At 41.5% G+C, this 14,718-nt stretch overlaps 1 protein-coding gene across 2 annotated transcripts in view; it reads left to right on the top strand.

The window, feature by feature from the left end:
- Window positions 1-14,434, top strand: part of Hacd3 (3-hydroxyacyl-CoA dehydratase 3) — a 32,753-nt gene extending 18,319 nt beyond the window's left edge. For both annotated transcript variants that reach the window (XM_027411354.2, XM_027411355.2), the window contains 5 exons: window positions 3,844-3,971; window positions 8,103-8,215; window positions 9,469-9,575; window positions 10,201-10,332; window positions 13,121-14,434. In XM_027411354.2, coding sequence (XP_027267155.1) covers window positions 3,844-3,971; window positions 8,103-8,215; window positions 9,469-9,575; window positions 10,201-10,332; window positions 13,121-13,197 — 557 coding nt within the window. In that variant the 3' untranslated portion in view covers window positions 13,198-14,434. The remainder of the gene's footprint in view (window positions 1-3,843; window positions 3,972-8,102; window positions 8,216-9,468; window positions 9,576-10,200; window positions 10,333-13,120) is intronic.
- Window positions 14,435-14,718: the final 284 nt, after the last annotated feature.

Below are 14,718 nucleotides of genomic sequence, written 5' to 3'. Positions count from 1 at the left end.
GTTTGGCCCTGGGTTTTCCATCTGCAGTTCATGACAGCTGAGCTGTTTACCTGGGGAGTCTATTGAAAGAGGAGGAACTGTGAGTTGTTTTTACAGCCCCCAACACTGGGCTTTGCACACACAGTGACAGGCTAGAAAGGCCACATGCCCAAGGGCTTACAGTTGCCTGTGACTGGAGGCCTCTGTGTGATCACACCAGAGAATGAAGGAGTCTCAGATCTCTCGTTATTAGGATGACTTTATCAGAAGCCACAGGGATGGAAAGCAGGGACCTTTAGATACATAAATGCTTGCCTTGTTAATCCTAAGATGGTGGGTGAATTCTGAGTGTTCTTGGTAAGTCTCCTGGTTATAGGGCTGGCAAGATGGCTCAGAAGGTAAGGGTGCTTGCTGGCTGCCAATCCTGAAAATCTAGCTCTATTACCCACAAGGTGGGAGGAGAGAATTGACCTTGGAAATTGTTCTCTGACAATCACATGCATGCCATGGCATGTGTGCAGCAATACACACATACATGCATGCTAAATGTCATAAATAGTATGTTTGCTTGTTTGTTTGTTTCAAGACAGGATTTCTCTAAGTAGCCCTCCCTGGCTGTCCTGTAACTCACTCTGTAAATGAGGCTGTCCTCAAACTCAGAGATCTATAATGGTGCTTTTTCATTGGGACTGACTGCCAGCTAGCCCACAAATAATGACACAGAAGCTTATTATTATGAAAGCTTGGTCTTAGTTTAGGCTTTTTTCCAACTAGCTCTTTTTTGTTGTTGTTTTTTCAAACAGGGTTTCTCTGCTTTGTAGACCAGGCTGACCTCGAACTCACAGAGATCCTCCTGCCTCTGCCTCCACAGTGCTGGGATTAAAGGTGTGTGCCACTACTGCCTGACCCCAACTAGCTCTTCTAACTTAAATTAACATGTTCTTATTTATCTACATCTGCCACATGGCTCGGTTACCTCTGCTCCGTACTGTGTGTCTCATCTCTTAAGTGTCTCCCTGACATCCCACTGATGTAATCTGCTCACCTAGATTTCTCCTCCTCTTCCTCTCTCTCCCCAGAAATCCCGCCTATTCTCTCCTGCCCTCCCATTGGCCATTTAGGTCTTTATTACACCAATCACAACAATACATTTTCACACAGTATACAAATATTCCACAACATAGATCCACCTGTTATGCCCAAGTCACATGGATTCCCAAAGACCACCAGGGAGACAGACCCACTGAACTACAAAAGCAAGGTTTCTTGTTCATCCAACCATGACAGGGACCTCATCTGGTTAGCTCATACAGCAGCCACCAGAGGAAGTGGAGTTCCCTGTCTACTGCTAGGTTCTTAAAGGAAAAAATCATAGGATTACATCAGTAGGTACAGGTTGGTTTCTGATCGGTTGACATTTGGGAACAATTAGGGGAATTTTTTAAAGTGATATTTTGGCATGAAATATCTGTGTACCAGGTATTCTCATTGGTCAGTGCTGAGAGGGAACATTCTGTGGTTTCTGTGGGTTTGTTACTTGCAGGTGGCCTGTTGTTCATAGATACCAATAGTTTTTAGAATTGTATCCTGGAGACTGCAGGGGAGTTTTTGCTCTTCCCTGGAGTTTCTTTTGTGGCCAAACAGTTCCCAGGAACCAAGTATCTAGGAGGCTGGGGGTGGGGGATCTGGAGTTTCTTTGTGTTCAGTTTTGGCCCTATCCTCTGGGAGGCCAGGGGATCTGGAGATTTTGTGTGTGTGTGTGTCATGTGCTGAGTCAGAGGCCTACATGTCTTTTCTGTAGCTTGTCATGGTTGCTAAAGCAGGGGGCCAAGTGAGGGTCTGGTCCCTTCGTGCCTGCCTCTGCCTCCTGAGTGGTGGGATTAAAGGCAATGCACCACCACCATCCACTGTCATGAAGAATTTTAAGACAGCTGGATATAAAGTGATTCAGTCCAAAGGCTATCAAGTTGCCAGATGTGGTAGAACAGGCCTATTGGATCACTGGTGATCAATTCTCAACTATAGTTTGCTTTTCTGTGGACCCTCTTAACTGAGTATTAGTTACGAATACATGGATAATTATCGTTTCTGCCAGTGGATTGATTTCTCCCTTCCTTCTTGTTGTGTTTTGTTTTTGTTTTTATTTTTCAGGACAAGATTTCTCTGTGTATTCTTGGCTGTCCTGTAACTACTCACTCTGTAGACCAGACTGGCCTCAAATTCAGAGATACTCTCTAGTGCTGGGATTAAAAGTGTGCTCCACCATTGCCTGGTTCTTTCTTTTCTTTTTTGTTGTTGGGGTTTGGTTTTGGTAAATGGGCAATAGGAGGGCAGGAGAGGATAGGCAGGATTTCTGGGGGAGAGAAGGGAAGAGGAGGAGAAATCTAGGTGAGCAGATTACACCAGTGGGATGTCAGGGAGACACTGAAGAGGTCGGGCATATAGTACACAGGAGAGGTAACTGAGCCATGTGGCAGATGTAGATGAATAAGAACAGGTTAATTTAATTGGAGGTATTTGTTGTTGTTGCGGTGATTTAGGGGTGCTATTTGTATTCAGTAGGTGGAGGCCAGGAATCCCCCACTTTCTGCAATATGCAGTACAAAGTATGGTCCCACCTAGAATATCAGTGGTGCTTGGCTTAGAAGTGCTGCAAGGAAGAATACAGAAGCAGCATGTCCAGGAGGCCTGAAGACAGGCCTCCCAAGAAGTGCTGCCCATGTGTGAGCCTCATGCAAGCACTAGTGGCCATTTTGAATTTTTATCAAATAATTTACTCGAAAGGTCTGTACTCTGAGAATTTAGACCGTTTATAGAGAAATGCACTTAGAAATGTTTCGGAGGACAACCTTGTATTAATAAGGCCTTTAAGACCACTATTTCCTTTTAATTAGGATAGATTCTCAGGATGCTAAGACTTATTAACCCTAAAGCTACAAACACAGTTAAGGCTTTTGAAATCTAATTTTATTTTTAGGGATTGGAGAAATGACTCAGTAGTTAAGAGCACTGACTGTTCTTCCAGAGGACCTGGGTTTGATTCCCAGCAGCCACACAGCAGCTCACAACTGTCTGTAAGTTCAGCTCCAGGTGATCAAATGCCCTCTTCTGGTCTCCTTTGGTACCAGACATACATTTAGGCCAAACTACCACATTAAAAGTATGGTAATAATAACTAATAATTAACTTTAAGACTTCATTTTTAAAAACGTGTGTGTGTGTGTGTGTGTGTGTGTGTGTGTGTGTGTGTGCATGTACGAATACGTGCATGTGAATGTAGGTGCCCTTGGAGGCATGAAGAGAGATGGATCTCCTGGAGTTGAGTTATAAGTGGTTGTGAACTTCCCGACATGGGTGCTGGTTACCAAACTCAGGTACCTCTATAAGAGCAATATGCGCTTCTAACTGCTGAACCATGGCTATAGCCTTCCTGAAGCCTAATTTTAGTGAATAATTTTACCTCTGCACCTATGTGTAATTGAATTTTTCATTGCCCATATAATATAGATGATAATTAGCTTTGAATTAGAAGAGGTGACGGTCTAAGAAGAATGACCATTTTTTCTTGTACATTGCTTTCTTTTTTCAATAGGTAGTAACAGAATGAAAGTGAGGCATGTTGTTTTCTTTGTTATTTTAACCAGGAGAAGGGGACATGGGGTCTTTGTGTTCACCTTCTAGAGATAAAGGAAGCTCTTTCTTCTGGGAGTCTTGAAGCCTGTCCTGGCTTAGGCTAGAAGCATGAAACGACTCCATGTCTGTTTTCTCTCCCAAGTTCTTTTCCTGTAAGGCATGCTCTAGTTTGACAACTGCCTCTGCTAGGACTCACGGTGGACTGACCAGTCATGTATGCTTGTGCCCTAGAGTCCTTCTACGACACGTTCCACACCGTGGCTGACATGATGTATTTCTGCCAGATGCTGGCGCTAGTGGAAACTCTCAATGCTGCGATTGGTGTCACGAGTTCCCCAGTGCTGCCTACTCTCATCCAGGTATAGAAGATTTGAATGTGAGAGTGAGGAAGGAAAGGTTTCAGTATGTATCTAGTAGATAGGTCATAATTTGCTGTTTCAGTTATTAAACATACTTCCTTATTTACATAGAATGTCACTATTTTATTTCAGCATCTAGGGAAATTTAATTTTTTTTTTTCTTAAAGTCAGGGTCTCTCTAGTCCTGGCTGTCCTAAAATTTACTATGTAGACCAGTCTGTCCTTGAACTCAGAGATCTCAGGAAGCAGGGAGGAGTTTCCTTGTTGCTCTTTGAGGAAAGACTGAAGAATCAGGCCCAGTACTTAGTTGAAGTGGTTTGATGGAAAACATTTTCTGTGTAAAGTAATCATGATCACTAGACTTCACAAAAAAACACTGAAGAGAATTCTTTTTGAGGAAACTTGGCAGGTTAGGTATTGGACAAACGTGCATGCTGCTAATGTAGACACAGGAAGGAAATGCCTTTGAGATGAAACCACTGAAAAACAAAGTGACTGGGCATGCTGAGCTGGGCTGCATATCCACAGAACTCACAACCTGAGTTTTAAGTATCACAAGGTATAGGGAATGTGAAGTAGAGGAGGGAGAGTCTTCCCTCATACAGCAGCGACTCCAGGGAGCCATTCATGAAGGTGAAATAAAAAGCTTGCCCTCTCCCCCAGTCTTGTCAGTAAAAACCTTCGATCTGAAGTGTTGGCCCTTCCAAAGGAAGGGCATGTGCTGTTTGTGAGCTGGCATGGTGGCACAAGCCTGTAAACCCAGTACTCAGGTGATTAAGACGGGAGGGTTTGAGTGCTGGGCTAGTCTAGGGTGGTAGGAGGTGAGATCTGTCCCAACAAAACGAAAGACCCACAAGGATCTGTGATAGAAATTCTTGTCTCCTTGCTATTTGCATGATCCTCGGGTTATATACGTTAATGTGATCCTCAACTGCTGCTACCCTCAGATTCCTAAAGAGGCAAATAGACCTCTTCTGTTGAAATTACCTTTGGGAACCTGGAGAGACAGCTCAGTGGTTAAGAACATCTTGTAGAGGATCTGAGTTTGGTTCTCAGTACCTGGTTGCCCAGCTACTTTTTATTCCAGCTCCTGGGGATCTTGTGCCTGTGGCCTCTGAGAGCACCTGCATTCATATATACATTATTAAAAATAAAATGAATCTTTAAAAGAATCTTTGTCAAGCCTCAAAGAATCTACAGAATTTGTTTTCAAAAAAATTGAGAGGTTTTCAAACAAAGATTATAAAACCGAAGAAACAAGACATTGTGGGCAAGAAACAGCAGACTGTAGGACATAGCCAGAGGAACTGCAGCTATGAGAGTTAGCATTGCAGAATAGAAATTCATGTGGCCAAGCATATCTTTAATCCCAGCACTTGGGAGGCAGAGGCAGGTGGATCTCGGAGTTCGAGGCCAGCCTGGTCTACAGAACTAGTTCTAGGACATCTAAGGCTACACAAGGAAACTCTGTCTTGGGGGAAAAAAAGGTAAAAAGAAAATATTCATATATAAGGAGAATTTGGCTTGGAGCAAGAAAGTAAAAGGGAAGCAGATTTGAAAAGAAGGGAAATAAAAATTCTATTAATGAAAATATAGTGATCAATGGTTACCGTTTAAAAATTTTAGGAGTATATTAGACTTAGCTGAAGAGAAAATTAGTGAACAACTTGCAATACAGGAGGAACAGAGAACACAAAGTATACAAACATAGTTTTCTTCAATTGTAAAACTCAATATTCTAAGGATGTTCTCATACTTACTGACATATTAAGTTCAGTTCCAATAAAGAATGTTTTGAAATGTGCTAAGAAAATTGTAAAGCTTTGTAAAAAGGCGAAACTTAGCATTGCTTATAATAAGTACAAGTGCAGGCAACCTAGATGCTTGTTGATAGCTAAATGGAAAAGGAAAACATGGTGTATTATTCAGTCTCACAGCTAAGGAAAATCCCCCCAAGACAGAGTTTTTCTGTATATCCCTGGCTGTGCTGGGATTAAAGGTGTGTGCACCACTGCCTGGCATACTAAGGGAAATTTTGATACATGCTACATCAGGGTTGGATCCTGAGTACACTGTGCTAAATGAAATAAGTCAGTCAGTGAAAGACAAATGCTGTATCATTTTCCTTACATGATGTATTTAGAATAGTAAAAAATCAGAGACAGAAAGTAGAATGGTGGTTTCAAAAGGTTGGGTGAATGGAGGGTCATTGTTGAGTTATAGTGTCAGTTTTTTTTTTTTAAAGATTTTATTTATTTATTATGTATACAACATTCTGCTTCCATGTATATTTCCACATCAGAAGAGGGCACCAGATCTCATTACGGATGGCTGTGAGCCACCATGTGGTTGCTGGGAATTGAACTCAGGACCTCTGGAAGAGCAGTCAGTGCTCTTAACCTCTGAGCCATCTCTCCAGCCCCTATAGTGTCAGTTTTACAAGATGAAAAAGTTCTGGAGATGGACTGTGGCGATATTTGTACAACATGATAAATGCATTTGATAACACTGAACTATATGTGGTTACCATAAGGCTAAGTGTGGTGGTACGTGGCTTTAGTCTCAGCACTCAGGAGGCAGTGTCAGGTAGATCTCTGTGAGTTCCAGGCCAGCCAGGACTACATAGCATAACATTGCCTCAAAAATAAATAAATAAATAAATAAATAAATAAATAATAGTTAAGTGTATGTTATCATGACTTAAAGAAATGAGATGATGGTTGGGTGTGGTGGCACATTCTTGTACTTCAGCTACTCTAAAGAGTTTGGGAGCTACAAAAGCAAGTTACAGAGTAATACATATAGCATGAATTCTAAAGAGCTGAACGATAGGCTCAGGAGGGTGGAAGAGATGGCTCAGTAGTCAGTAGTCAGCTCTTTCAGGGTACCTGAGTTTGGTTTCCAGTACCCATGTCAGATGGCTTATAGCCATCTGTAACCCTAGCTCTAGAATATTCAATTCTGCCTCTGGCTGCCACAGGCACCCACATAGAAGTCTCTCTCTCTCTCTCTCTCTCTCTCTCTCTCTCTCTCTCTCTCTCTCTCTCTCACACACACACACACACACACACACACACACACACAATCTTAAAATATTTCCATGAAATAGCCTATTATGTAACACATATACACAAGCAGTAGGCTGTATAGACAAGCGGAACGATGAGCATAGGACAACATTACATATAATACACAGTTATCGGGTTTGTAACTCTCTGTTCCTAACTGTGGGTTGTGTAGGCACCAATATTCATTGGCAGTATCCTTTATATTGTGTTTGTGTGTGTGCTTTTGGTACTGGAGAAACGGAGAATAACTCGATGTTCTAAGGATCTACTAAATGTGCTTTGGAAGTATTAAGTTACACAGAGCAGAATTTAGCTAAAGAAATGCTCCTGGTTCTCTTATCAGGAATCGCATGATTTTGCCAGGCAGGCAAGATGACCCTGGATTAATAGCTATCTGGTAAAACAGCCCTGATTTGTCTGGAGACAACTCTGACAGTATTTTACATTGGAAATCTTCCTATTTGTTCAAACAACATACTTTGGGATTTCTGTTTCTGTGAGACATTTTTAATTGCTCAAAGTGTAACTTGGATTCCTGAAATATAAGCTGAGGGGTTTCTGCTCAGGACTGGTTCCCTTTTGTGCATTAGCCAGAACCAGTTTTACACTGTTATTAAAGGGTTTCCCTTTATTAATTTCTTTTTTTCCCTTTATTAATTTCTAAGTGGTGGAGTGATTTCTCACTGGAAAGGCATAATCTATACCACTTTAATGTGCACATTATATAGATGATATATTTATATACACAGAGAAGTACTTATTTATCTACAAAGACTGGTTTGGATAATTTTTCTAATACTCTAACAAGGGACCATGAAATGGCTCAATGAGTAAAAGCTCAAGCCTAACAAATCATGTAGTAAGAGAAAACTGACTGCTGCAAGCATACTCATTTCCACCCACATACACACACAAAATAAAACATTAAAAAATGTTTAAAAGGGCCCTTTTGTAGTTACATGTATGCATACACTGTGGATATGCAGACAGATATATAGGTATATGCACACACAGATACACACAATATTTAAATTTTCTCTCTCTTTTGGGTCTCTTTTAATAGTTTCTTGGAAGAAATTTTATTCTGTTTATCATCTTCGGCACCATGGAAGAAATGCAAAACAAAGCTGTGGTTTTCTTTGTGTTTTATTCATGGAGCACAATTGAAATTTTCAGGTGGGTAGAAATGGTTGCCCCTCTCTGGAGTGGATGTTGTTGCTTTGGCTGGAAGTTTCATTTGGCTTGGGACTAGGATTATACATGTAAGAACTCTAGCTACATCAGTGAGCTCTGCTTTAATTAGAGCCCAATCTAAAAACTACAACTTCAAGGTCTTACTGTTGTGTTGGAAAGACCCAAGGCCCATCCATGAGGGAAATACTTGAAAAGGTTGGAGGGGCACAAGGTTGAAGCAGCAATCCAGGTGGATGGGGTTAGTTAAGAGAGCCTTCCTGAGGTATGGTAAGCTCTTACTCGAGAGTACTCAAGTCTTGAGTTTAGCTCAGCTATTTTTTTTTTTTCACTCTGAAATGTCAGTAAAAAATAAATACCCTTTTGAAAAATTGATTCAATGTCCAGTATTATAGTAGTTCCAGAACTCAAAGGCTGATTCAAAAACAAAATGAAATCTATCCAGTTGTGTGTGTTCCTTTTTAAACCACACCATTCAGTGTCTGCTTTCCTCATTGAGTTATATGCAGTAAGGCTTTTGCAGATTGCTTCCTCAGCGCTAGGTTTGTGTAGTGAGTTTGAGAGTTCATGGTGCAGTGGAAAGGGGCAGTGGTGTTTGAACCATGTGTTACCTGTGCCTGGGTCTGTACCCTCAGGCATGCTGGATGCAAAGGATTGAAACAGATTTAAGAACCTTGATTTTAAACATTTTCTATTTAGGAAAGGATGAATTTCTTGTGATGTTTCTTTTATTTATTTATTTTCAGACAGGGTCTTATTACATAGATGAGGCCATCCTTGAACTCAGAGATCTGCTTGCTGCTACCTCCTCTGAGCTGGGACTAAAGGCATGCACTATAATGACTAGTGTTAGATGTCTCTTTAAAATTGGGCATTTCTGATTCTAGATTAGAGGTTTTGTATAATTTTTTAGAACCATTCATTTATCCAGAGGCAGAGTTTGGCACTGGGAATATAGTTAAGAACTAGGAATAAAGCCAATTAGGTTCTAAGCATCCAGCATGTAGCTGAACAAAGAGGGTTCCTTGAAGAGTAAACTGAGCTGCCAGTAGAGCTCACATCCTTTGTGGAGTTGGAATGGAGTCTGATGGGAGTTTGTGAATAGCTAACCCAGGACTGTAATTCTGTTGTGAAGCCACATGCTGCAGGAAGCAAACTCTTTGGTCTTTGTGAATGCTTGTCTAGGGTCCAATTCAGAACCTACAGTGGCCCTTATCACTGAACTCTATTCTCCATAGGTACCCCTTCTACATGCTTTCCTGCATCGACATGGACTGGAAGGTGCTCACGTGGCTCCGTTACACTGTGTGGATTCCCCTATACCCGCTGGGATGCTTGTCAGAAGGTATTTTTAGAAACTTTAGGTCTCATAGTGTAGCTCCCAGGGGTGCCCAAGGGGCTAAAAGGCTGGTTTTTCTGCTTCTGCCAACCCTGGCCTACTCAGGGTGATGTTAAGACTGTACAGGGATTTCTTTCTGATGACCTCTTTCCACACTTTTCGAACTGTTCCGGAGACATAAGGTTTAGAAACAAGATGCTCAAGTGCTGCAAGCTCTTTATTTACACGCTATTCTGGTACTCCAACATGAGGTCTTACTAGTAACTTCAGTTTATCTCGACAAAGCTCTAGTAAGTGGATCTGGCAGGCAGGATTCCCCCTTCTACCTCTCTCTCTCTCTCTCTCTCTCTCTCTCTCTCTCTCTCTCTCTCTCTCTCTCTCTCTCTCTCTCTCTCTCTCTCTCCCTTCCTCCCTCCCTCCCTCCCTCCCTCTCTCTTTCTCTGTCGGTGAGGAAATAAGCTCAGTGCTAGGGCTGTTCTCATCAGTTTCTATCTACAGCTTTGAGGCAATGTAAGAGAGAGGTCAAGGGAGGAGGAAACTAGTCATGATGCCTCAGGCTGGAACTGAGGCCTGAGCTGCTGGAGGCTGTTGCTTCATGCACCTGCTGTTCTCACTGTCTGTCTGTTTCCAGCTGTGGCAGTGATCCAGTCCATTCCAGTATTCAACGAATCAGGAAGGTTCAGTTTTACTTTGCCATCTCCAGTGAAGATGAAAGTCAAATTTTCCTTCTTTCTTCAGGTTTATCTTGTAATGTTGTTCTTGGGTAAGTACTGGCTATGTATACACATTTCTGCCATGTTTTAGACAGGATAGCTAAGCAGTTCAGTTTTCAGCATCCTTGTTACAATTCTACTCTGAAGGAGCGGTGGGGGAAGGTTTTCTTGTGAAAACAGACTTGGTAGGAGAGGATGCTGCATGTGGAGATGTTTTCTCTCAGGTCTACAGTAGCTGAACTGTGACTGCTCTTGGGAGTCTGTCCTAGAAATGGATAGTGGGTTAACAGAACAGGTTTTGTCTTGATGGGTGGCCAAGGAGCTCCTCTAGAACAGTAGAAGACCATAGCTATACTGCCTATATTTTGACCTTCTTGGGGGCTGAGGCAGGGTTGCTTGAGCACAGGAATTTGAGACCAGTCTCAATAAAATATTGAAATAGAGCCCCCATCACATTTACTTCAGTAGCACATTAATTCCTCATCCACAAAGAACCGAGCAGTAGTGACGCACACTTTCAATCCTAGCACTTGGAGGCAGAGGTAGGAGGATCTCTGAGTTTGAGGCTGTGAGTGAATTCCAGGACAGCCAGGGATACACAGAAAAATCCTGTCTCTTGGAGGGGGAGAAAACAGAAAAGCAAACAAAAAGAGAGGTGAAAACATAGTTGGTGGCAAAGGAAGGAGGTGTAGTTATGGTCTCTGAGGTTCTTGGAAAGCTTCCTACTAATCATAACCACCTACTTAGTAGTTTACATTTGTATAAAACACAAATTTTATACAAAGTTTAAGGGGCTGGAGAGATGGCTCAGAGGTTAAGAGTACTGGCTGTTCTTCCAGAGGTCCTGAGTTCAATTCCCAGAAACCTCATGGTGGCTCACAATACACCTTCTCAAATAAAGGTGTACATGCAGATAGAGCACTCATATATAAAATAAATAAATCTTAAAAAAGCAACAAATATTAAAAAGAAAACTTTAATTCTTTGAAAGCCATCATAACTTTAAATGGATTCCCTTTAAACGTCTGTTTAGATTATGTGTATACCTGCTGTCTTAGTTAGGGTTTCTATTGCTGTGAAAGGACACCGTTATTGTCATGATGGGTAGCATGGCAGTGTATAGGCAGATGTGGTGTTGGAGGAGCTGAGAGTCCTACGTCTTGCAGGCAACAGGAAGTCAACTGAAAGTCACATTGAGGGAAGCTTGAGCAAAAGAGACCTCAAAGCCTGCTTCTATAGTGACACACTTCCTCCAACAAGGCCATACCCTCTCCAACAAAGCCACACCTCCTAATAGTGCCACTCCCTATGAGATTAGAGGGTCAACTACATTCAAACTACCACACCTATATTTGACTTAGTAGACTTAAATGAGTGTAGCAGTCTACGCTGCTGGTAACAGCAGGTTCAGCCACTGGCAGTGTATTAGTTCTCTTTGTGTGTAACAGATTATCAAGACTTAGCATCTGAAAAGCAAGTATTTTATCAGTTTCTGAGAGCCAGGAAGTGGCCGAGGAGGTGCTTTTGGTTCCAGGTCTCATAGATTTTGAGTCTCAGAGGCCTGCTGGGGCTGTAGCTTCCATAGATTAGACCCTTTTTATAGGCCAGAACATTAGTTCTGAGCTTATTCTTGTGGCTGCTCCTGACATGTCTTTACTGAGTGAGAGGAGGTGATTAGAGAGACAACCAGAAGCCACAGCACCTTCTGTAACCTAATAGTAGAAATGCATGCCATTATCCAGACTGGCAAGATATGAAATACCTGGAGGAGAGGGATCATAACGATCATCTTAGAGGCTGCCACCCTGAACAGCAAAATGAGCAGTACAAAAAGAGGTTAGAAAACCTAGTCATCTCTGTCACTTAGTGAGACCCATATGCCTTAGGATGCCCCCGGGATCTATTAAAAAAAGAGTTGGGAGTCCTGTGTGGTGACTCACATTTGTAATCACAGCAGCAGGGAGACCCAGGCAGCAGGACTGCCTCAAATTCAAGGCTAGTCTGGGTAACAGAGTAAGAATCTTCTCCAAGAAAAGGTAGAAACATTTTAATACATACTGACCCTATTATCTTTGCTTTGTTTTACTGTTGCTTAATTTGCAAGATATGTGTATATTCTTCTTCAAAATGAAGTAAATCCAAAACTCACAATTTCAGGGCTCAACCAGGTAGTGTATGTTCATAGGTCAAGGAATTTTTTATACACCATTCTTTCACAGTCAGTCTGTGAAGTGTTTTTATCCCTGTTGTACAAATGAGGAAACTGAAGTGAGGCTAGGCTGCAGAACTGACTCACTGGTCAAGTAGAACTGAAACTTGACTGTGAAATCCTGTTTCCTCACTTCCTGCATTGTACTTCTAGACTGCTGCTTACTAAACGTGTTCTTGAATAGCCTTGAAGTTTTTTGATTTGGGCACTTCATTAAATACATAAGGGGAAAAACAGGCAAAAAAGCAAACAAAGCCAACCCTTGAACTTAATCATTTATGTAGGGGTAAGCTGTACTGACGAACATATCAATATTAAAATGCCTCAAAAAATGATAGGCAGTCAGCTGAACAGATTATAGGTATGAGATTATAGGTATAAAGTATGATAAAAAGCCCAGAAGTTGTTCACGATACAGGATTTATCCTTGTCTAACCCTGAATGACAGAGCTGAGGAATGACACTGAGTGCCTGAGAAGGGTTGGGACACCTCAGTGCAGTACTGCTGGTGGGTTCTTAGGATGTATCTGAGCAATAAATTTAGTGCTGTGGGGCATGGGAAACAAACTACAGATACCTCTACTTCTAGTTACAATGACATTCCTAATCAGTGTTTTCTCTTTTTGCAGGGTTATATATTAATTTTCGTCACCTTTATAAACAGCGCAGGCGGCGGTATGGACAAAAAAAGAAAAAGCTCCACTAAAGAGAAATTTGGTAGCTTCGTGCCGGTTTGAGCTCAATCTATGATTCTTACTGTTTTACCTTCTTGTACTGTTGTAAAAGTTATTATTATTATTATTATTATTTTTAAGTAAGGCTATCTCCTTTCCCCAGTAACATTCCTGAATTTGCTGTATTCTATTTTGGTGTTGTACTTGCATGACATGGGTTTCTGATATCTGACAACAGTTCATTCCTGTGTAATGACAGTGAGACTGACCCCACCTTCTCCTGTCAGCCTGCTATTCCCCACAGTACTGTCCATCTTTACAGTTAGGACTTGGTCTTTCTGCTATTGCTTGTGAAAAACAAAAAACAAGACTACATTTCTCCATTGAAGATTGTCAATGACCCAGGCAGGACCTTATTATATCCAAGGGGTTACTTGTGTAGGAGGTAGAACTGACTTTTTGAAAATCAGGTAAACTTATTGATTAAACATTTTTGAGTCAGAGTAGGGCTGGAGAACACTTTGTATTTGATGTCTTTTGGCCTAAAGACATTCATTATGACAGCACTTATCAACATGAGCATCAAAGAGGCAGAGTGATTTAAAGAAAGAATCAGAACTTGGGAACCCCATGAATACTTCATTCCTAGCTAAATCAGAACTATCTGCAACACTGGAGAAAGAGGGAGCATTACTTGCAAAACACTGACATTTTAAGTTCCAAATGTGAATGAATGGCTGCAAGGTCAGAAAGGGACATAGATTTGGGAACTAGACAGGAACCAGCTGTTATAATGGAGCCTATGGCAAACACACATTAGTAGGTCAGACACACCTACAAGCTGTCTTGCTCTATAAACACAGAATCAGTCTACAACTCTTGGACTAGGTCAGTCCATTTACTTGTGTATTTCTCTGAGTAATTGGTGAGACTACTTTTTTGAACTTCAAACTCCTGTGTTTTTTTGTTTTTGTTTTTTAAATCTGTGTGCAGTAGGAACTTGCTGGGAAATTAACTGGATGTCTGCAGGAAACCCCCCAAAAGGGGAACTGAACAAAATCTAGACGTTAGGGTTGTCCATCGTATAAGACAGTGTCATCCTCTCTACATTCCATGTAAACCAAGTGATGACATAACACTATAACAAGAGCTTAAGGGGTACCAGTGTCTAGATCTGCCACTCCCAGTGTTCTTGGGGAAAGGAGACTTGTGTTGTCTCAATAAGCACAAAGTAGATTGGCATTAAACTGGCTGGTTTGACACACCCCATCTCATCGAAGAGTATTTTCCAGGTCTGCAGCTTCTGTCAACGTTTGTTGGTATTGCCTTCTGGTGTTCCTTCCACTGACTGTGGAGTGAGGGGCAGGTCAGCTTTACAGTCCACTGTGCACATCCTTGTGCAAAATCCCATGTTCTAGTTGCTGTTAGCATCCCCTTTGTTGCTATCTGAGAAAGTGAAAGATTGTGTATTTCTATTAAAACATTTACAGTCAAAATCCTAACAATTTGCCCTTAAAGATTATTTAATGGTTTTCAAATGAATAAAGTCTTTG

This window comes from Cricetulus griseus, chromosome 4, assembly GCF_003668045.3.
Source record: "Cricetulus griseus strain 17A/GY chromosome 4, alternate assembly CriGri-PICRH-1.0, whole genome shotgun sequence".
Lineage (NCBI taxonomy): Eukaryota > Metazoa > Chordata > Mammalia > Rodentia > Cricetidae > Cricetulus > Cricetulus griseus.
This window is presented reverse-complemented; position numbering and strand designations above follow the sequence as displayed.